This window comes from Camelus ferus, chromosome 2 (assembly GCF_009834535.1).
Source record: "Camelus ferus isolate YT-003-E chromosome 2, BCGSAC_Cfer_1.0, whole genome shotgun sequence".
Lineage (NCBI taxonomy): Eukaryota > Metazoa > Chordata > Mammalia > Artiodactyla > Camelidae > Camelus > Camelus ferus.
This window is the reverse complement of record NC_045697.1, coordinates 106,713,243-106,738,035: the sequence shown is the minus strand read 5'-3', so window position 1 is coordinate 106,738,035 and position 24,793 is coordinate 106,713,243. Positions and strand designations below refer to the sequence as shown.

Here is a 24,793-nt window from a genome sequence, read left to right as displayed (position 1 = left end):
ATTGTGCTGTACACCAGAAAAATGACACACTGTAAACTGACTACTGCAATTAAAAAAAAAAAAAATATATATATATATATATAAAAGAAAACTACATATACAACAAAAGAAAAAAAAGAAAACCTCTGTGGAGGAAGTTTCTGGCAGTAACTGTAATTAATCGTTCAGTTATCCTATTTAAGTTCTCTCCGTCACTCATCCGACAGTCTATAAACATTGAGAGTCACCTACAGCCCAAGAACAATGTTCTCTTTGTGAGAAAAGGAAAGAAGACACTCATTACAGTTTATTGAATGCCTGTTTTATGCCACGTCCTAAAATGAGTACTTTCATAAATTAGATATATTATCACCATCTCTGTTGGTCTGTGAAGAAACCAAAAGCTCAGAGGGGTTATATAACTTGCCCAAACACCACAGCAAATGTGGATTCAAAATCTAAATCCAAGTCTGACTACAGAGCCCAGGGGCTATTTGGCTAGTCTCACACTATGACCTCCTCTAAGAGCTCAGGGAAAGAAGTCTTGCAAGGCTATTAAAGTAACTCAGGGGTGCCACCCTACACCAGATTCACTGATTAAAATACTCACTGTAGTATATTTAGAACATGCTTTCAGATTACATAACTACAGTCACATTCCTATAATTCAGTCAAACAATATATAAGTTGGTAAATTCACAGCCTTTCCTCACATAGAAATCTTAAGAAAAATTTTCCTTTAATAAGATACCCCCTGAAATGTACCAAAGAATTTTTTAAATCAGTATACTAGATATTACTTGTAAATAGATTTGCTTCCATTATCATTTTTATGGCTTTTTTTTTTTAAGTATCAGAAACATCAGTTCCATTGATTAGAAGGAAAGTCAGTGTAAATTAGGCAACCATTTAAAAACAGAAGCTTTAACACTTTTGTACTGGATTTGTGACAGCAGACTCTGAAACACTTCGGTTTTAATAATGAGATATGAGAACAACTAATCTGAATCAGCGCCTAGGGGCTGGTAGCGCACAAAGTGGTCTCACCTGCAGCCGTATCTTAGATTTGTTTCCACTGAGCACAGCTGAAAGGGGTCTCGGTGCGTGAGACGTGTGACTGGTTAGCAGAGGCGAACAGTGGTAAACAGAACCCACCGCCTGTTCGTGTGCCCGGGTGGAGGCAGCAGCCAGCTCCCGCCTATGAACAGGGCTGTGTGGAAGCTGCGGACCTGTGCCTTCCCCTGAGTATCGCTGCCCCCTCCCCTGACTACACGGCCCGCCAACACCAGCAGAGTCTCATCCCAACCGTAGGAGTGAGCCTTTCAAGCAAAGCGCTGGCTTACTGGATTGTGAGCAGCAGGTGGCATGGCCATGCCCACCTGCTAAGCATGCCTGCAGGCTTTCCGTGTGAGGTTATCACTGATTTCCGGGATGCCTGGAAGGTGGGAGAGGTGCCCGCCTCCCCAGCCCCAACTACGGAGCTACCCACGTCCGGCTCTGGCCCAGGTCAGCTCACAGCCACAACCCCTAAGTCTTAACGCCACCCAGTTACCTAACATGCGGAGAAGAATTCCTAATGACTCACTTTCACGAATAAGGGGGTGTTGAAGATGAACAAACATGCTGCTTACATTTAAATGAAGTTTTTACAATTGACCTACTTATATGCTGATTTGCTTGGCAAATGCTCCCTCCATCCCCACAAAGTGGGCTTCTGCCCAACTGAGCCATTTACCCACCAAATGCCTCCATTTACTGAGCAACTACAATGTACAAATCACTGACCTCAAACAGAGCCTGAGGTTCATTACGATGATTTATTTTGTTAGGGCACGGAGGTCTTCAAAACGGCTTGGTCCTGCTTTTTCTTTTGCTTTTGTCAACAAAATCAATTACGCTCAGAGATGAAGTCACCACCCCACATTCCTGGGGTAATAAGGAGGGTATAAAAGTACTGAAGACCATTAACTAGTTTTAAATACCCAAGAAAAACCAAAGCTCCAGGGAAAAGCGAAAACGTTGAAGGTCAGAAGCTACCGTGGATTTACATTTCACGGCTTTGAAAAGAAGTTTTGAGTTCAGAAGGTCAAAGAGTTACATTTTAGCTCTGCCAATCAGGATGAGATACTACCAGCCCTTTCATCACACTTCACAAATCTGGAAAATCTTTCACCACCAGCAGACCCACGAGACATCATCAGATAAAACATCAGCACATCAGACAGTTTATAATCTCAAGATGTTGGATAATGTTCCAAATGTACTTTTTTTCTTTCTTCTTTCAACCAACAGGAATGCTCACAGTAGACAGCCCCTGGGCACACGCTTCGGCATCAAAACACGAGGCGTTTTATTCCCCAGTGTCCACAGATGTGCCCCTGACTCTGAAGCCTTGAGTTACCACAGCCTTGAAAGTCTTAAACCAGGACATGGATGATGAATTAAATTTCAGGGAAGTGCTTTCTTCATCCGTCTGGCAGCTGATGACACATTTAGTACTCTTTACCGCCTATCTGTCCCAAAGAAAACGCTGTGATTTAAGCAGCACAGTCAATAGCCCCAAAGGGGAAGTTATCAGCTAGACTGAAGGGACTGGGAGGAGCTCGGGCAGAGGAAACAGGAGATCATGGGCTGAGGTCAAGGAGAAGAGGCGGGATCAGGAAGATGCGGATTAAGACAAGAAAACGTCAGTGGTGGTGGGATTCGAGGATCTGAAGAGGAGAGAAAGGAATGTGCAGGGAGTGATGGGTCTGGAGAACAAAAGGACCGGAAGGAGAACAAAGCAGTGAGATTGATGGGGAGAGAGAGTTTTGTGGTCCTCCAAAGGGAGAGCAGAGGCAGCCTAGGAAAGAAACCTTGGGCAAGAGGAAAGCTGAGAGCAGGGGTGAGGGAGCCACCCTCCAAACGGTTCCCGTGAGCCTCACCTCCTGATTTTCATGCCCTTGTGTAGCCTCCTCCAATGCAGAACTGCACTAGCATTTATGACCGCTAAGCTATCATGGAAATGATGGTGTCTGACTTCCCAGGCTAGGTCACAGGACGGGGAACTTCTGCCTGCACTCTCCCTCTCTTTCAAGTCACTCACTCTGGGGAAAGCCAGCTGCCGTGTTCTGAGGACACTGAAACCAACTTATGGGGGGAGGGGGTGCGGCCCATGGTACCAACCTGCCACTGAGTGAGTGAGCCCCCTTGGAAGGGGGTCCTCCATTCTCACTCAAGCCTTTGGTGACTGCAGCCCTGGTGTCCATCTCAACCACAACCTCATCAAAGATCTTAAGCCAGATCACTCAGTTAAGCTGCTCCTGAATTCCTGACCTACAAGAATTGTTGAGAGAAAATAATTTTGTATTGTTGTTTTAAGATGCTAAATTCTGGGATAACTTGTTACTAATAGAATTACCCAGATTACTAATAGGGCTGGACTGTGCAGGGCAGGGAGGCAGAGACGAAGGTGCAGCTGGGAGGGGAAATGGGAACAAGAGCAGAGAAGGTGGTTAAACCTGGAGTCTGACTTCTCTCACTTTCTCTTTCCTTCTCCTACCCAAATGCACATCAACATGCTTTCCTAAGTGAAACCTCCCTCATGTGAAAGCTGAACCTGGAAACCCCAAGACTTACAGTAAAGAAAGAACAACAAAGCTATTCTGGGCTCTTTCTCTACACTTAGTTCACCTCAGACCTGTGCTGAGGGCCTATGCATTCCCCTTTTGACAGACAAAGGTGATGTGACTTGCCCAAGGCCCCACAGCTCGTGAGGGGCCAAGCCCAGATGAAACCCGGGCACCCTGGTTTCCGGGCTTACCCGCAGAACCACAGCACCGTCCTGTGTCCACCTGGGACAACGGGGCTCTGGGTGACACCCTTCTTTGAGCCTCTCTTCTTGTGAAATTGCACACTCGGGGGGGTGCCATCTCTGGCCTAAGGGGATCCCTTAGCTTAACTGAGACCAACTGGAACAGAAAATTTTAGTTAAGTAAGGAGATTAAAAGAAAGATAAACAAGAGTCCTGAGGAGTCATGTACCCTCCTGGCCCAGGCCTAGTAGGACCTGGCATGAACTAGCCTCACCCCAAGGCTGTGGGCTCCTCGTGTGCCTGAGGGCGGGGAGCCTGGAGTCACCGTCACAGAGGCAGCTCAAGTCTGGCGGCAAAAATGCCTCCTCCCCACGTGACTATCACTGTGAGTGGCCTTGTCTTTTAGAAAAGCCAGATTCCCTCAATCCATATGGAAGCAAAGCCAACTTCTCATCCCTCGGGATTAAGTTCTGGGAAGAAGCCCATGGCCCCAGCAACTCATTTTATGAATTTCTGGTCCAACTATGCAGTTCCAATCATCTGTTTAACAGACTGGCCTTGCTCTCTCACTCTGTCCCTGGGGCTAGGTGTGGTCACGAGCATGGGCTCTGCTCGCAAAGACCAGTTAAGCCACTGGACTCACAACATGGCTTCCATCACAGGCCCACCACGTAACATGATCTCACGTCCGGGGCCCCACGCACCTGCTGGGCCTGGACTACACCATCTGTTTCCAACCTGTGCCACTCTTGACAATACTCAGTTCCACTGCTGGCTTCCAAAGAGAACCAATAACCCTCACCTACTGTGACCTTTATCATTTCGCTAAAGATTTAAGGGGTCGGGGAGAAGTGCTGGTCACACAACGTGACCATTTCACTTGAAAAGAACTCCCATTAGACCCGTGCGAATAATCTCCTCTGCCAAGTCTCACAGGAAGAGCTGTCAACAGGCATTCCTCTCTATCTTTCCACCTCCCCTCACCACCCTCCCCTGCACCTCAGTACCCCCTCTCCTTTCCCTAACCCTCCTTCCTCCTTTCCCAATCTCACAACCCGTTTTCATTCAGATCATTTGTGTGTATCTAAACCCAGGCACCAACACTCCCAAAAGACCTACACAGCACAGCATTTCCAAGGGGTGCCTGTGCTGCATCACAGAAGTGCACCTGCCAGTGATGGGTGGTGGGGAGGGGCATCAGAGGTTAGAGACAGAGACCCTGAAAGAGTCAGGAATCCCAGCTGGCCACTGGGACCTTGAGCAAGTCACACCGCATGTCTGAACCTCAGTTTCTCCACCTATGAAATGAAGACAGATTAGAAGATTTGAGACCACTTCCAGTTTCCACATTCTGTGGTTTTAGGTAACTACCTAGCAAAACCAAAAAGTTGTAACTGAGGTACAACTAACTCTTGGTTGTCCTGACATCTTTCAGCTTTAGGTTTCAAGAACCTTAATTACTTGATTGCCACTCTATTTCTTAACACCCCCACCTTGCAAAAAATATTCACAACCTAAGGAAAGTTTTTCTTCTTCTCCTGGCTTCGGTCCAGCCCCTTAAAGAGCATGATCTTCTGTGAACACAGCGAGTATCAGATTCTACTTCCCTCTGACTTAATGGCTTAACTCCCTACTAAGGAAAACTCAGATCTTGTTTTGGGACAACTTAAGTCCTTCAAAGTCCAACAGCCCCCACTCCTGGGCTCTCAGACATCTGCCTGTGATCCCTCGACACATAAAGTACATTCTTTACTGGGCCTGTTTCCCCTAACAAACTAATAGCCCTAGGTAACGCCTAATCTCACCATAGCTCAGGCTGGCTTGTTTCAGCCCACCCTACCAGAGTCATAAACCCCACCGCCCTACACAAACGCTAAATCTCTTACTTCATCTGCAACCAATCAGAGCCTTGTGCACAAGCCCATCAGGCACCTTGTGACCCGACCTCATAAAAGACCCCAACAACCGGCCCTCGGGGCTCCCACAGGCACCCCTTGTCTGAGTGACCAACTGTTGTCTATGGTGGGGTACCCCTAATAAACTCTTTCTATTCTCATACTTTATCTCTAGTAAATTCTTTTAGTAACTTGTACACCACCATGTCACTGACTGGCCACCACATTGTGCCCACATGGATAGCACCCCCCCAAAAATAAAAATCTGCCAAAACGGGAAGCAGAAAGATGTGAATGTCAACTACCACATGTGCTGTCCTGGCTTGGTTAGCTTGGTTTTGTCAATCCTCTGCATCTCTGGAAAAAGATTATCTACCCCCAAAGCCACAAAAGCATCTAACTAGGACAAATAGTGGTAAAGAGTTCCCGCCCATGAAGAGCAGCCGCTGCTGTCAGACATCCCTCCTAACTGATCTTAATAAGCTGTTTTCAATGAAGGGGAAGGAAAAAGCACAGCACTAACGCGTGGCAATTATCTGTAATTCTCTATCTGTAGTGCCTCTGAATAGAGAAAATGACACAAACGCGGACAGATGCTGACTAGAGCTTCACAATGACATCGAAACGAGGGCATTTTGTACGGCAAGGAGCACAACTAAGATGCCCCATCTTTCAGAAGAAGGTTTCCATCCCAAGGACAACACACAGCGTGCATTGCAGGGCACTGCAATGAGATGAAATGTCCCCAAGGCATGGTCACTGGGCACAGACAGGGGTCAGAGAGGTTCAGCACGTGTCCTAACAGCTGATGCGTGCGACAGAGGTTTCTTTAGCTGCTAATATTTAACGTAAGATTCAGTGATTCTTTATCAGCTTTTAAGTGAGAGGGAGAGAAACAACTCCTCAGCTTCCCAGACAGGTTTTTGCAACTTAAAGAACCATAGTCTTCGCGCTGCAGCAGTCATTTAAAGTCAAACATCCTTATTTTACAGATGATCAAAAGAAAAACAAAAACAGGTCTCACAGCTGTTAGCCAAGCCTCAGGTGTGGTGGAGGATAAAGGGAAGGTTGGGGGGCGGGTCACAGAAGGATATCTGACTGGTAATCTCATCTTCAGTCTTGACCAGGAATCGGCATTCCCCTTAACCTTCTTCATCTCTTTTTGCAGCAGTAAGTCATCCTTGAGCAATTCCTCTGTGCCAAGGAACTGCGAGTGCTGAATGCTAGGGTTACAATAGTAAGATACACCTTGTCTGGTGAGGACAATTTTATGTAATGTCTCAGCAATAATACAATGTATAGTTTTAAAAATTCCACGAATCTTCACTCCGGATTTCTGCACCTTCAAGTGACCTCCTGCAAGTCTGTGTGCATGTGTGAAGGGATGGATGTGTACTCAGAGCAGCAAGCAGCACCAACTGACCTCGTGGCAACAACACAAAAGGACAATCTTCAGCTGAGAGCTGAAGATGGACTAGGAAGAAAGATGGAGGCCCAGGTTACTGACAGACAACAAAAAGGGGGAAATAACCAAGATGCCGGGTAAGCAGGGACAACCCTGTCTACAGCAACAGCCGGGGGAGAAGCACAAGTGGTCCACGCAGGTGGACCACAGGAAAGCTCATGCTGGTTTGCCCTCGGCTGACAATTACCAGGACTAGGAGCCACTTGCTTTTGCTTTGATGAATGATGTAACAACTGAAACCGGAAAAGGGGTGAATCAACTTGATTTTCACTTCAGTTCTCCTGAAAGTTACCCGGATTAAAAAGAGAGCACATCCTGCTGGGGGAAAGAGGAGGGGAGAGACAAATTGGGAGTTCAAGATTTGCAGATACTAACCTCTACATATAAAATAGACAAACAACAAGTTTCTACTGTATAGCACAGGGAGCTGCATTCAGTATCTTGCAGTAACATATAATGAAAAAGAATATGAAAAGGGATATATGTATGTACATGTATGACTGAAACATTATGCTATACACCAGAAATTGACATAACGTTGTAAACCGACTATACTTCAACTAAAATTTTTTTTAAAAAAACAGAGCACCTTCAGTCTATTCTGGGGAAAAGTTGGGAAAGAAAAGCTGAAAAGAATTCGTGATTTTTAATTGATTTAATTGACATAACTTTTCTTTTGGAGTTAACATTTAAGAATTCCATGGAAACCATATTGTGAACTGATCTAAGCCAATTTAGCACCTCAGAAAATGCCTGGTTCTTTTGCTAAGCATAAAGAGTTTCCAGCACGTAGAGGTTCCTGAGAGCGATATGCTCCAAATCCCAAAGTCACTACTGGTCTCAGTCCCAGCATACTTAAGCAAACAGGCACAAAAACAGACGATATGTTCTTTTCTCTTTTTGATGTCAGGCACTTAGACAAAAATCATGCAAGTTCACTCTAGAGGCAGACACACAGTCTTAGGACAGAACAAACGCATCTGGGAGTCAGGTGGAGGACAGAGCCCTCCAGGCAGGGAGGACCCTCAGACCAACTGCCCCGCCAGCCTGCTGGGTTCTCATCCCTCATTCACCAGGCATGCTGGGGCTTTTACCTCTCATTTCACTAGGGAAAAACATTCTCCAACATCCTTGGGATAAACAAACCCACTCGGACAATATCTGAAGGGCTTAGGCAACCAACTTTCGATTCCTAATGAAAGTATTTCTGATGTCAACCAAACACTCCCAAGGGAATAAAAGTTAATACACGTGTACATCACAGCACTGAGTACCTCCCAGTCTTCTTAAAGTACATGACCATACAGACAGTTTCATCGATTCTACAAAAGAAAACTTTCAATCTTTAAGAACAATCACATACTGCTATTTTATCAGGTAAATTTCCTCTTATAAATTTAAATTATTGAGAGCTATTAAATCAAATTAATCTTGTTGAAATCCTGTAAATCTGGCTTGGCTCATCATTCTTCTTCTCTATGAGATAAAACGACTGTTAAACCAACTGTTTAATCATGTTAAAGTTACTATTTACATTTTCAGGCCACCACCATCACCATCTAGACCTAAGATTTATTTCTAAGTTCTTCACCAAAATGGACATATTTTTCTTGTGTTACTACTTATGTATATAACTATTATGCTAGAATTCACTCTACTTTAGATTTTCACAAAGTCAAATTATGGCAACAATATTAAAATCATGATTTTAAATGACATTTTAAGAAAAGAATCATGGTGTTCTCCAAGATGTTGCCATCATAAACTGCTTTGATAATAGGAAAACTGTTGTTTATTTATATAAAACCACATTATGTTCAACCCTAATGATAATCTTACATTCCCATTTAAGAGATGGAAACACTTAAGCTCAGAGGAGTTAAGTGTGTTGACCCAAAGTCCGAGATGAAACAGGACACAGGACCCAAAGCCAGGTCTTCCTGGCTCCAAATCCTTAACTCTTTTCTTGATTTGTTACTGCACCCAAGCCCCTGAACAGATTAACTCCTAAACTATGCAACTCAAAATAACAAAAATCTCACGAACATGCCACATACCCTATTTCGTACCTTTAATCCTCTGAAACTTCCTGGGCTAGTTGGAGAAGAACTGGAGGATTTCGTAGACTTAGGAGTGGAAAGCTGGCTGCTGGGAGTTCCATTAACTGATCATGAGACAACAAAGGAGACAGAGTCATTAAAACCCCAAATAACGAGGTTGTGTGAAAACACTAAGCACACGCACAACAGAGCTCCAATGGAGATTCGAGTCACTGAAAGCTCCAAGCAGATGGCAAATCAGCAAAAAAGCAAAAATAATGTATCTTACTGCATCACAGACAGAGGATCAGACAAATAAGCAGTGAAACTACAATTATTTTCAATAATAGTTTTCCAACAGTGACAGAAGCAAATATATAAAACATTATGGAGTTAAGAGATGTGAACGAGAACTTGTCTGTGTATCCTGCCTGCCAGCCAGCAAGGGAATGAGCGGCCGTTGTATCTGTAATGGTTTACTAAGAAGCTTGTCCCCAATGTCCAATGTCCACTGTCTTGGTATACACCAACCTGAATGACCAAGACGTTCTTATGGCTCCCCCAAATCAACTCCACCGTAATTCAAACACATTTTCTAAGTATGTTCTTAATGGAAAAAGGTTACTGGTCATCTTCCTTGTAAAAACCTCCCTTATTTGTTTGAAGGTCATAAAAGACACTCTTCAAATTTCTTTTTAATCCAGACTAGTTATTTCTAATTCCCTCCATTTTCTTTTCTTCTCAGCTGAATTTCCCCATTACTTTTTAGCAAATCTTGTTGGTTTTTTTGTACACCCTCTTCCAAACCTCCATATACTTTAAAAGTTCAATTTAGAGCCTATGTGAGAAAGAGGATGGTCACTGCTGTTTCAAAGGGAGGGTTAATTTGTAGAGCTAGTCTCACTATGACCCCTGCTTATTCCTAACTGTATCACCGGGATGCACTTCTGCTGTAATTTCACAAAACTATTATTTAACATCTTGTATCAGTGTATTTTTTTTTCTCTTCTAAGGAATATTCGTAACCCCTTTTATCATTAATCTTCAATGCTTTTGCCCCAAAGAGATGAAAACTGCCATTCATCTCTATGGAAGGAAAAGCAAAGTCCATTTCCTTTTAAAAAAATATTTTTGATTCAAGGGAGCAGGCAACTGTTATTTTAAATGATGCTAGTAAGTATAAACTGCAAAATGCAGGTCCTGAATAGGTGACTCAAAAAAGTGAGCCCCAGTCCTTGAATGGAGGTAGAATTCTGGATCAAGAAGTATTTGTGGGAAGGGGGTGGGAAGGGATAAAATGGGAGTTTGAGATTTGCAGATACTAACTAATATACAAAATAAACAACAAGTTTATACTGCATAGCACAGGGAACCACAGGGAACTATATTCAGTATCGTATAGTAACTTACGGTGAAAAAGAATATGAAAACAGATATATGTATGTGTATGTATGACTGAAGCATTATGCTGTACACCAGAAGTTGACACATTGTAAACTGACTATACTTCAATAAAAACATATGTATACAAAAAAAGTATTTGTGATTAGATGAATCAGTCATGTCTGTTTATTGTACTGCTCATTGTAAAAATTCAGTAGAGATGAAAAACTTTTCCAGTGATTTTAAAATTACCAAACTTTCATTTTTCTAGTCTAAAACCACTCATTCATAAATAATTGTCAGTTATCTAGATTTTCTTAACAGATATATGTGGGTATTCAGAGTGCAAGTACAACACAAGTTAACTGCACAATTCCTTAGAAACTTCGAAGAGTATTCAACAGCCCTGATTATTTTTCAATAAAGTTCCATTTCAATTAACACTATCTGTTTTAAAAATTCCCTTTTAAGGGAACTGGGGATGGGAATTCACACAAAATAGAGATTATTATGACCAATGAACTAATAAGCTTGCTATGAGCTGACACTGAGTTTGGTTCCTTTTTTCCTTCATTCCACACAGCAGTCTGTTCAGGTCACCAGTTTCTACTCACTGAGTGCTGTTAACTTTCACTGATGTTCAGGCGCCACTTCAGTATCAAAGATTTCCTTGGAACAGTGATAGAAAAGGGACTAAAGAAGAAAAATTGGTTCCTGCAAGTGGTAATCTCTGTCCCAGACCAATCTCTCTAAGAACACACCTTCTGTCTAAACATAGTTGAAGAAAGCTCACTGCCAGGGATTTAACTGGGATCAGTAACTACATGTCCACATTTACCCTCAAATGACTCCCATCCTAAAGAGACATTCAGTCATGTATAGCCCTCTACATTTCTGATAGCATTTGAAAGGTTCTGAAAAATGCTCTCCAGTGAGAAGTCCTTCATTCATCTGCACATTTCTCCAGTCTCTGGGAGGGTAAGCGGGACCTGGGCCCCACTGTGCCCTCCCTTCTTGCCCTGGTGCCACCAACAAGAAGGTGTCCAGTGGGCAGCTCCACTCCTTCACTACACCCAGGATCTTCTCTTCCCAAATAAGGATCTTACCCACCACCCACCTCCACTGTAAGGTAAGAAATAAACTTGAAGATTTCTTGTTTGCTTGTTTGTTTGCTCTGAACACTTTTATCTTGGGGGACTATGAAAGATCCACAAGCTAGAAACCTAAAAAAGTGAGGATTTTAAAGACTCAATTACGGTAACTATTTACCCCCTTGTGTTATCCAGATTAATTTCTTTGTGTTTATTACACACCACTTAGCTATTTCGATTAATGGAGTTTTGTTGAGGAATTTAGTCAACCAGAAGACGTCACTTACGGGAGCACTTACGTCCCAAGATTGAAAAAGTACAACATGATGTTTACAAAGTCACTCGCTCTGTCTGAAATTCCAGTTAGTCCCATGGAATGTTCTAAACGGTAGCAGGTATACCTCAGCAAGTAGTCTATAAAAATGAGTTATACTTCTGGGTACCACAGCTTTGCTAAAACAAAACTCTCTCTCAGTTTTCTGTAACTGCAGTTATGTGCTGAACATGCTTCTGAATTAATCTCTTATAAAGAAGGCATCTACCTCTGAAGTATGATTTATATCTTGCAACTTAAAAGTTTAAGGTAAACTTTTTTAACTCAAATCCAAACATGGACTCAGTTGAAAATCTGAGGTACTGGAATGCTAAGATGCTTTTAAAATCAATTTCTAAGCATTCTAAGTTCTAGTTTAAAATATGTATGCATTTATTAGACTATGTTATGAAGCAGCTGGTCTGCACGACAAGTATGGCTATGAAACATGCTTTTGATTCAGTGTCTTAATTTCCCTCTTTAGACCTCAGAGAGACAAAATTGGACCAATCATAATACCTGATCCTAGAATCACTCTCTCACTTTTATTTAGTTAGTTTACTTATATGATAAGCACCTGTAAACCTATCACTAAAACAAAAGCTAAGAACTTGACAAAAGTCTACATTTACCATTTGGTAAAGTCACTTAAGTGTATTTATGCAAATTTCATGTGATATTAGCTTTCCCAGCATTTAAGGTGCTTTACAGAAAGCATAATATGATTTGAAATAAGCTTAACATCAGAGCGATGCTTTTGGTTAAAAATATTCACACTGGGAATATTTTTAGAGAATGCTGGGCTTATTAACCCAGGGCGGGGAGGGAGGGGAGAAGAGTCTAACTGCTTCTGTGGCCATTTTCACATTGCCAACAACCCAGAGCCTTTTTCAATAACAGACTGTTTTCCAAAATTAACCAGAGGACCCCTTGAAGCGCCGTGCGTCCTGCTCACTCGGTGCTGAGCGCGCACACAGACGGGCCCGGCGATCCTCTGGAGATGACGGGCTCTCTAGCAGACAGGGGAGGCTGGAGCGTGTGAAGCACGTGACACTGCACAGGCGTAACTGGTACAAGCCAGACACATTCACGGACACGGAACAAAAGGAAACAGAAATGTGGCAAAAGACAAAAAACGAAAACCCAGCAGAGCGACAAAGCCATAATAATCATGGCTCACCTGGGGATCTGGCTGCAGAGTAGGCACTGGAGGAGTGGCCACCCCTCTTTACTGTGCACATGCAGTATACACAAAGGGGGAGACAGTAAGGAGAGCGGTTATTCAGCGAGTCTAAACGTGCACACAGAGAGAAGGTAAAACAACCCGACCTCAAGGAAGTGGGGCAGGCGCTGAAGAGGAAGCAGCAGACTGCAGGAACTCCCCCAAACTCGGCAGTTGAAGAGAGGCTGATGCTTGAGGCAGTTTTTATTGATAGTATTTCACATGTTCTAGACTTCCCACGTGTAAAACCATGGGTTTTCACAGTCCTTTCTTTAATGGGAAATGATATCAGCAAAGCTATTCATAACTACCACAAGCAAGCCTTATAGAATCAATATATCAAGACTTGGGGGATATTTGAATTTTTTTAAAAGTGCCAAAAAAAAAAACCTAACAAAATTACGACAAGTCTATATATAGACTTAGGATCTGAAAGAAACTTAGAGGTTAAGTCTGACTCTGACATAAGTAGCACTACTTTCCAACAATAATCGTTGCTACCATTAAATTGCTTGATGAAGGAAAAGCCTGTGGAAACTTATCAGGTAAATACAGTTCTGTTAGGGGTTTATGTGGATGTTTTTAACCAATAAAAGAAGAAAATACCCACAATCAAATATCACAAAATTAAAAATGCAGCTCACACTGGTCAAAATGTGAAACACTTCTATGGGAATACCAGGAGAAGCCTCTAGGTAAGACTGTTCTCGAGAAAGTGTGTCAAAACAAGTTTCTTAGGACACTTACTATAACTTTGAGAAACAGACTTAAATTTTTCGATTTAAAAAATCACGTCATCTCTATGCTGTTCTGGATCCTAGCTACAAACAGGACGGGAAAGACCACTCATTTATATTAAAGAGAATTAAAGGAGAGTGATCTGCCCCTTTTGTGACTATCCATTCCTCTCCTGTTCATTACCTGAAGCTGGTGATTTGCTGCGTCGAGAAGGCCCAGGGCTCTTGGATCCAGAATACTTAACAGCTGCCGAGCGAGAATAAGATGACTTCAAGACGCGGCATTCTAGAAAGGAAGGGAAGTGCATTATATCGCTCTGGTTTTAATTTTAACCAAAGGACGATCACACGTTACAGTAGTTTACTGCATGGAACCATTACCTGATCATCTTTTTTATCACTGTTACACGACTTTAATACATAAAGCAACTCCTGAGGTTATCCTAAATTAGGCTTCACATCTTGTGACATCTCTTCATTGTTCCAGATGGAGTTCTTAACGCTGAAATCACAAGGTCCTGGCTTGATTCACACACACCTGCAGCCTAACTACACATGTGCAACTTATTTTTTAATTATTATTTTATTATTTTGCATTGAGAAGCAAAGGCTACAACAAAGAGTTCTCTCCAACTCATTGATAATTTTATTTTGAAACGATATATAGGGCTGTAATTTATGAACCCCTTGCTGTCTTATTTTCCATCTGCCCAAAGTATGAAGCATCAAAAAATGAGGAAACGAGCTTTAAACAATAACTTTGGCCTTTCCATCAACTGCCAAATAAATTAGCACGCAGAGTTCCAGAACTAATTACACAGCTAAAATAATCGCTTCTAATTTGAATAATTATGAACATTGGTTTTGGAGTCACGTAGATTTTGGATGAATCAAGGATTTGACTTTGCTAATTGGTGGACCTCGGTTAGGTCTAAGTCTCAGTCTTCACCCCTCTGAAACTGGGATAAGAATAAGTCTGCTTCTTAGGCTTGTTGTAAGGGCAAAATCAGATAACACATTATTTGTAATTCACATTAAAATACTTCAATTTATGCAGAAAGATGAAAATGTGGGTTGGTTTTAATCTATACCCCAGGGGCAATAAATTAACAAGTGAAGTACCCTAATCAGGAAAATACACACCAGGGGAGGTTAGTTAGCATTTGAAAGACTCTAATCAAAACCTCGCTCAGAGGGGGCCACAGCCACGCCAGCTTAGTTAATTAGCATCATGGGTGTTGGAGAGTATTCCGCTGTTGAAAGGAGTGGTGTGGTGAACTGGTTGGAAACTTCTCAAAGGCACTGCCACGCTTTCAGGAGCAGGATGTGTAAATCCAGAGAGCCAGTAACTGGAACTTCAGAACTACACCTGAGGTTTAGGAATCTGAGCCTGTCCTACATCGAGCTCTCAACAGAGAAATCTGCTCCTTGACTAAGGCTAGGTTAGCTGAAGTCTGGATTCTGAATGGATCTTTAATGTAGGATGTAGTCAGAAGCATAAAGGGCAGAGTTGGGACTTGTCCAGACTACAGCACAAGTTAAATAGCTGAGTTTAAAAAAAAAAAAAAAACTTTGCCTCCTAGTAAATGTACTTGTAGCAGAATTAGGCCTGAGACTTGCTTTCACTGTGGTGGTATAATAACAACATTAACAAAAACAGGGTGGGAGGGTATAGCTTAGCAGTGGAGCACATGCTTAGCATAAACATGGTCCAGCACCTCCTCTAAAAATAAATTAATAAGTAAACCTAATTATCTCCCACCCCAAAAATAAAAATAAATTAAAACAACAACAGTAATAGCAATAGCACATACTTTGTGATGGGCACCCTTCCAACTGCTATCACATATTAGCTCATTTAATCCTGACAAAATTTTATGAAAAAGCCACTATTATCCCCAGTTTGCAGAAGGTTCAGTAATTAGTGATTGAGAGGGGAAGAAACCAGTAACTTTCACCCACCTCTAACAACAGGAGTTTGCCCATAGCCAAAACAAAACAAAACAAAAAAACATGAATGATTCAAAAAGCTTAGGTAAATCGACAACATGCATGTAAAGCACTGAGTACAATGCCTGGTACACGCACAGCAAGTGCTCAATAAATGTTTTTTGCTGTTGTTTCCCAAGTTAACTTTACAACCTAGAACACATTCAAAATGACTAATGCTGACATCAAAGAAATATTATGAAATGAAATTAAGCTAAAAGTTTTCAAAAGATGTAAAATACAGATCATAACGTAAATGCACGTTTTTTCAGTCAACCCATGAGGACAGGGGAGAGCATTCGCGTAGATGATGTCTTCAGCTCTTTAAGGACTTCCTGATGGTATTACCAGTTTAAAGCAGAGCCAGTCCAGTAGAGCACAAGACAGTAAAGAAATGCTCAGATTTGGCAGCAGCGAAAAAGCAAAAGACTAGATACATGAGGCCCACGCACAAAGTAGGTTAAGTTACACGTAGATAACTGACACAGTGTAACAGGAAGGAATTACACATGGAAGTCTGGCACCAGAGAATGTATCATCTTGAATTTTAAAAAGTCTACGGATCACCGGATCACTGTATTTATTTGGTAATATATTTCTCTAATTCTGGACTATCAGAATCACCACAATTAGAAGGGTCAGTCTAACTGTTAAAAAGCCAGCTTTCCTTGTTCATGAAATTAAAGAGTGAGACTGAATCTCTAACATCCTTCTTCTCTGTGAAATGTTATGTCTGTATGATTTTACCTCATTTAAAAATGAAGTTGACTTTACTATCAGCTAAAAAAAAAATCACGACTATTGTGATAGGTTTAAATTAACTCCAGACAACAGAGTAAAACGATATTCCCAGAATCAATCACATTTAAAATCACTGAGGTTATTGCTAAATACTTGAAAATTCCATTTTTCTTGGCTAAAATTAAGAGAAAGGAATTTTCTTATTCCATCAGTGAAAACAATTTTATTTTTTCTGCATATATAAACAATGCACGTAACTGTTTTTTAAAAAGTTGCAAACGAACAATGAGGTAAAAAGAACCCTGAGATAATCACTATTAACAACTTATTAGCCTGTTATCTCTTTACAGGCATGGAAAATGCAGAATGAACCTTTCAGGTTTAACACTATCCATACATTTAAGATGGCAGAGCCAGGCACCATTCTGCAAGAAGGGAGGAAATCCATTTCAGAGGCAAAACAATGCAGTAAAAAGAGATGGAAACAACTTGCTTTAAAAAAAATGAAAAAAAACTTGAATTAGGTTTTTCTTTTTTTTTTTTTTGCAACTAGATAAATATTTTCATTTTATTTTCTACTTTTATTAATTCAAAAAGAATACTGTCAAAGCTATCTTTCTTCAACACGTCAGACCACTTAACATGCACAAGTGACAACCCCAAGCCTCCATTTCAGGGTGACAAAGACCATCAATGAACTGCCTTACCACTGTGATCCAGGACAAAGTCATCTTGGGCATAACGGAATTTTTCAGGTCCACATGCAATAAAAACATCATCATCACCAAAAAAGTCCTGCAGACAAGTAACCTAAAAAAAAAAAAATCATGTCCAAGAAATAAATTAGAAACATTAGAAATGAAATAAAAATTAGCAAAATTGAATATATTTTCAAGCGTCATATATAATGCTGGGTTGGAATGAAGAACTATTTCACAGCACACATTTCCAAGCATCTTACTATTTACAAAGCACTTTCACACACTGTCTCTTGATCTGAGAACAACAAAATGAGGGGCTCATAGCTGACATCAACATTCCTGTTTCACAGGTGAAGTGCAGGGCATCCACAGGAGGTTTAGTGATGGTTTCCTGGTTTCCCGTTAACTGGTGGCAAAGCTGGAGCTGATAGAGGTCTCAGTCCCCAGTTCAGTGCTCTTTACTCTTCCACCCTTCCCCTCTCCCGGTGACTCCACACCCAGCCACGCCAGCCTGGGCATGACCTCTCTGTACCACAGGCACAGTGCACCTTAGGTTGTGATGAGGATTCGTGTATGAAAACCGCTCATATGTGTTAACACTCATCTCTACCACCACCATCGTTATCACTAAGAACAGAGGAAGACTTGCCACGAAGCCCTTCCAAGGCCTGTACCTAAATATACAGTCTTTTTTCACTCCCTCCCCCAATACTGTATCAGTTTCAGGTCCTGCAGAACCTGGATCCACCCCCAGGGGGCTCAGCCATCCATTCACCCTGGTGGTGACAAGAAGAACCACCTTCCAGGGCTTTGGATGAACACAGGCTTCACTTTCACCTGTTTTAATGGGATGTATGAGATTTCTTTTTTTAAAAGTACTCCTCTCCCAATAATAACGAAGTTTAAAAAAAAAAAATCAGTGCTCTAGTACTTGGAAGGATTGAGCTATGTCAGTAATTCGTTGTCTTCCTGATCACTATTTAGCTTTCCATTGGCGGTGGCGGGGGTGGGGGGTGAATCTCACAGCAGAGTTAGAAAGAAGCACACGAGAAATACAGGGAACTAGATGCAGGAAGTGGGACAGGCAGGGATGCAGCTCCAGTCATTCCAATTCTGGTCCAGCGAGATGTGGCTTCTCTACGTCACTGCAACTCAGCTCAGGGCACAGTGTTTTTAAAGTGTTTCCATCAGTTGGCGCTGCTTTAACAAATCACCATAGACTGGTAGCTTAAACAACAGACTTTTATTTCTCACAGTTCTGGAGGCTGAAAGTCCGGGATCAGAGTGCCATTGTGGGTGGGGTGTGGGCAGAGCCCTCTTGCTGGTTTCCTCACATGGCGAGGGGGTTGCAGAGAGGACACAGGAGGAAGCAGGTTCTCTCCTGTCTCTTCTCTAAGGGCACTAATCCCATGTGGGGGGCCCACCCTCATGACCTCCTCTAATGCTAATTACCTCCCAAAGGCCCCTCCTCCTAATACCATCGCACTGGGGATTAGGGTTCCAACATACACATTTTAGGGAGACACAGACAGACAGTTTGTAATAGAAGAGTAACATTTTTCACCTTTCCTGATAAACCCGTTTCTCTTCATCTCAGTTGGCAATCGCACACACCCCTTCCTCCACGCTGGCGTCCTGGGAGCCAGTCTTTCCTCCCTTCTCCACCAACCCCTCCCAACGCTTTTCTGTCCACATGGCTCTCAAGCATTTCTTTCCCTACTCCTGGGTTCAGCCTTCACTTTCTCTTGCCCTGGCTCCTGTCACTGGTCCAGTAGCTCCAGTCATCCCTCTCCTTCTAAGCATGGAAACAAATGAAGACCATGCTGGCACTGCAGTCTCCCACAGGTGCCGGGTGACCACACCACGTCTAGCGCTCCCCGACTTCCCTCCTTGACAGAGCACACGAGACGGACCCCGCCTGACCCTCCAACCCTGCCTTTGCCATTTCTTCTGCACACTTGCTCCTCGGCCACACCAGGACCTCTCTGGGTTCCCTACAGTATGGGTGCTGGTGGTTCTCTGTTGTTAAACAGATTTAGGGAAACACAATTCACAAACCATACAATTCACTCATTTAGAGCAAACAATTCAATGGTGTTTAGTGTATTCAGAGTCCAGGAACCATCACCGCAATCTATTTGAGGACACTTCCATCATCTAAAAAGAACTGCCCCAGGCCCATTATCATTCACCCCCCAGGCCTCCCTCTCCTCATTCTGAAGGTCCATCGTCCACTTTCTGTCTCTACAGATTTGTCTGTCCTGGACGTTTTATATAAATCAAATCATATAATACGTAGCATTTTGCAACTGTCTTCTTTTACTCAGCACTTGTTTAAGGTTCGCCTGTGCTGTGGCACATGTTAGTACTTCATTCCTTTCTACAGCTGAGTAATATTCGGTTGTATGGACACCACATTTTGTGGATTCGATCACCACTTAGTGGACATCTGGGTAATTTCTACCTCAGTGCTGGAGCTTACTACCATATGCTTCCTCAAGCCGTTCCTCAGCCTGAAGTGGCCTTTCTGACTACACTGTGGTGCCGTGACCTCCAGGCAGGCAATGGCATTTCCTATTCTTCATTCCCCAGGGTCTGAATGAACTGTGGCTTGGTATGGAGCTGCTCCTAGTGGAACTGAGTTCTCAGACACAGAAATGACTTCTCTGGGTGAGTGGTGTCACAGATGCAATCTTCACCACCATCATTTGTTTTCAGGACTTAAGAGGGTTTAGGCATCACTGAACCTCTCTGAATTCTCTCTGTCCTGTAGATGTATTATCTCATCAATTCCTACAATAACCATGAGTTTGACATCATTATCACTCCTCATTTACAAAAAAAAAAAAAAAAAAAGTCTAGAGGGAGCAACTTGCCCACATGTGGGTCGTGAATAGGAGCACAGGAGTTTAGACACGGCCCCTCCACTTCCACATCTCTGCTTTGAACTTACACCATGGTGCCTCCTCCTCCTGTGGAATCCCACAGTTCATCTTTCTAACTTTTACAGTTCATATCACGTTCTATTTTGTTTTTATAGTCATTTATGTCTCTTATCTCCATCTACTTTGTTTTTTTACACATATATATTTAATAAAAGGTTCTTAAATGGAGCTGAATCCAGTTTTACTTCCTTGGCTAAATAAAACAGACATCTACCAAAGTTTAATCCAATTTTTAAAGGAACATTTCATTTGTTTCTATAATCAATTTAACATGAAAAAATAACAACTGAATTTAAAAAAAAATTCCTGTATGAATGTATCCGTCTGGAAAGTCAGTTAATTTTGAGTTTATTTTATTACAAGGAAATATTTCATCCATTTATTCTAGTCAAATGCCAAAGTAAAGAATTAAGTTGCCTATTATGCAGAATAAAAGTATTTAACAAGTTTAGAGAATAGAACAGATCAAAGCGGTGGTTCATCCCCCCTCCCCTAACAGTTCTGTTTAGTTCTTTCTAATCAATTGTTTAATAATTTCACCTGTCAATATAAGTTGGGCTTTCCAATCATGGTTTGCATAAGATGTTTGCATTCCTTTAATTCATGTTCTAGCCATTAAATAAATATTTGGCTAAATAGTTAACCAGATTACATAATCAGTAATTAGGTTCAGATTTACATGAATAAGTCATCACCACTCTCAAGAAATGATAGGTGTCATATAAATAAATGATAAACTAAGATAAACATTATTTTGACTAATTCTATTAAGGTATACTCAGGATACTGACATACCTCATAAATTATTAAACTCTTCTGTTTTCATTCATTCAACAAATTCATACTGAGAACTTACCACATGCCACTCACTATGCTAGCAACAGAAACAGTAAAAAAAAAAAAAACAAAACCAGAAAGACAGAAATCCTTGCCCTCATGGAGCAAGTATAAGCTGATGCACAACAAAAATGCATGAGTAGACTGGGACATTAGGCTGTACACTAGAAATTGACACTGTAACTGATTATACATCAATAAAAAAATACATGAGTAAATTTACACAATGTTAAAACGTGGTAAGTGCTACAGAGAAAGATAGTAAGGAAGGGGAGCAGTGAATGCAGGGGACAGGTGCTGCCATGCTAAATAGGGTGGTCAGTGAAGGCCTCGCTGAAATGGCGACATCTGACCAAAATATTAAGAGAGGTAATGGAGAAGCCACATGAATATCTGGGGAGGGGTGTCAGTGGTTCCAGGAGAGGGAACAGAATATGCACAGGCCTCGGCGTGTTCATAGGAATCAGTCCTGGACCAGTTAGAGGGGAGGGGTTGACTGCAGAAGAGGTCAGCACAGTAAAGAAGGGAAGCAGATCGGGTAGGGCCTGCCAGCCCCTAGTCAGGACTCTGCCTTTCCTCTGGGTGAGACAGGAAACCACTGGAGGCTTCAGAGCAGAGGACTGCCACAACATGACTTACTTCAAACAGCATAACGCCGTGTTCAGACCAAACTGCAGAAGGACAAGGACAGACAGCAGCACGGTTGGAGGCTACTGCTACTCAGCAAGACAGGAGAGTGGCCTGTGCCAAGGTGTCAGGAGTGGATGGAATGAGAGGGGGTCTCACTGCTCCTTGGATATGGGGACATGAGAGAAAGAGAAGAGTATGTTGGCTCAGGGTTTTGGCTTGAGCCACCGGAAGGATGGGCTGGCCAGTAACTCTAGTGGAAGAGTTCAAGGTAACGGGCAAGGTTAGTGGTGGGAGGATGCTGGTGAATTCAGATTTGGAACATGAACTATGAAATGCCTATTAAATATCCAGGTGGAGGTGCTGGATGGAAAGTTGGACATAAATCTGAATTTCATGGGAGAGAGCTAGCCTGGAGATGTAAATTTGGGTCTCACCAACAGGTGAATGGTCTTTAAAACCTTGAGGTTAATTACAGCAGTGAATGCACACAGGGAAGAGGGCTAAGGCCTGAGCCCCAAAACACAGCCACATCACAAGGTCAAGGAGAAGAAGTGAAACCAGTGAAGAAGACTGACAAGGAACAGTCAACGAGGGAGGAAGAAAAGCAAGACTCTGTACGTCACGGAAACGAAGCTCAGAAAGTGTTTTGAGGAGGGAGCAATCCACTGGGTCAGTGTTACATGGCCATGGAACTGAGCACCACGGAGGTCATGAGGGTCTTTAAGTTGTTTTGGTGTAGTGGCTAAAATGAAAGTCTAACTGGAGCGGGAGACAGGAGAAGAACTGGTGACACTGAGTACAGACAACTTTTTCAAGGCATTTTGACTGGAAAGGTGGGACAGAGAAGTGGGAAGGTGGCGGAAGGAAGAAGGGAGTCCACGGTTAACACAACTTATTTTTCAAGATGAGAGAAATAACACAGGTTACTATGCTGTTGAAATTATCTAGTAGGGGGGAAAATGGTGATTCAAGAAAAGGGAGCTGCATCCCTTTGTGAGAGGAGATGGATCAGTGTGCAGGGAAAAGGACTCAACCTGCATGAGAATGTGGTCAGTCTTCGACTACAAAGGAAGCTGGCTGGAAGCTGCCAGGTGGGGACACGTATGTGGTGGGGAGGCTGGTGGATTGCTTCCTGCTTCACCAGGAAAATTGAAGCAAAGTCATTAGCTCACAGTGAGACTGGGGGAGGAGGTACAGCAGATTCGAGGAGAAAGAAAAGGTGTGAAATTGCAATCTGTGATTGTGGGGAGAATGAACAAGGAGGGAAATGAGATGGGCCTGCAGGCAGCATCAAGGGCCCACTGGGGGTCCCACAGTCGGCATGATAGACATTCTTTGTCCTAAGACTAGAAAGCAGCTACCGGCCTGTACAGTGTTTAAGAAAAATAAAAACGTTTTAAGCTGGAATTGTTACTATTTCATTGGGCTGCATCTCAATAGCCAACAGAAGAAAACTGACAGGAACCCAGATGATGCAAACAACTAGACTGCACCGATAATGAATAAATAAGGAAAGAATGGGAACTTCCCTCCCTCTGCTGCTGGCTGGCTCAAAATACAAGTCTCAGTTCATATTTTTCACAACGTAGATGGGTACTGCTATGCACTGTCATTACTGTGTTTAACTAAAACTATAAACTTAAAACACACTAGAAATAGAACACCAGCAGGCAGGGATGCAAGTTGATGGGGACAAAGGTGAACCAAAACTGATATCCACAGAAGGGGAATGAGCAGATTCCAGTTCTGTTTTCACTCCCATCGTCTAGGATAACGCACTTGTGGTGGTATTTAAAATACAGGTGTCAGCCCAGAAGGCATGCCCTCAGCCAGCACAAGCTTTTGCTGGGAGCAGAGGACACCCTGCTGAGCCTGACTTTCCCCCCCACCCCCTCTTCTAAACAAGTAGAATCGTAGGTAAGATACTCAACCTCTCTGAGGCTCAGTCTACAACATGGGCAAGAAACCAGTTCCACTACATCTTTAAGGACTAAACATGACAGCATGTGAAAGGAGTTGATACATGTTATTTCTTCATTTTCATTAATTCATGGCCTCAAATACTTTTTAAAAATTTTAACTCAATGGATAATCTTTTCTATAAGTATAACCAATAAACACACGCTTTCCTACAAGTTCAATAAATTAGATATTTTCCCAGGGGAAAAAAAAATTCTAGCATTAATCAAGTGTCTACCACAGGCCAAGCATAAACAAAGAAGCACGTAGTCTCACGGTAGAGATGAACAAGAAAAGCAGTAATTACCATTCAAAATGTCACAATAGGCGAACACTGTAATAGAAGATCCGCCACAGGAGTAAAGCAGCCCAAAGAAGAAACAACTCGATGAAAAACAGCATCCCATAAAATACTCAATACCTTTAGAATATTCCACGTATCTGGACACATATATAATTCTTTTATTTTTTAAACATATTTCTTGTTCTTTAACTCTGGTGGTGTTTCTTCCTTCTATCACATATTTCAAAAACTGGCATTTAACACTGAGTTATGAGCCATGTCACTAAATGTGACTTCAGAAAATAACGTATCAATCCCACAAATAACGTCTCAAAATCACTCTTAATAAAGGCGAGGAAAAGTCTATCGGTTTAGAAGACCTCTTACGGTTTGTTTCTAAAGTCTTTCTTCAGTGCAAGAAATTCTTCACGAATAATGGATGTTAGGTGGATTTTAAAAGCAAGCTACACAAAAGAGGGGCAGTAGTCCTCCTGCTAAGGCACAAAATTAAAGCCATCAGCAGGATCTAACAGGGAAACTCCAACTGAGAAATAATGTGTACACGAGAGCAGCAGATCTAACTTTTCCAAATGAATGTGGGCCATTTAAAAACACTAATTTTTCAAAAAAAAAATAAAAACACTAATATTTCTATCCTTCAGTAGACAGATTAATTAGGGCAGGGTGAAGAGGTGGCAGGTGTAATTTCAGTGCTAGTTCTTAACAGATGGCCACACTCACTTTTTTTTTCTTTCACTATTTGGTCTGTGAAAGGATACAGAAACAGATAC

General features: G+C 42.1%; 1 protein-coding gene across 1 annotated transcript in view; it reads right to left on the bottom strand.

The window, feature by feature from the left end:
• DCLK2 (doublecortin like kinase 2) overlaps positions 1 to 24,793 on the bottom strand; it is a 136,196-nt gene that overhangs the window by 35,107 nt on the left and 76,296 nt on the right. Inside the window, 4 exon segments of the mRNA XM_032464782.1 lie at positions 9,202 to 9,296; positions 13,139 to 13,189; positions 14,102 to 14,203; positions 17,355 to 17,457. Coding sequence (XP_032320673.1) covers positions 9,202 to 9,296; positions 13,139 to 13,189; positions 14,102 to 14,203; positions 17,355 to 17,457 — 351 coding nt within the window.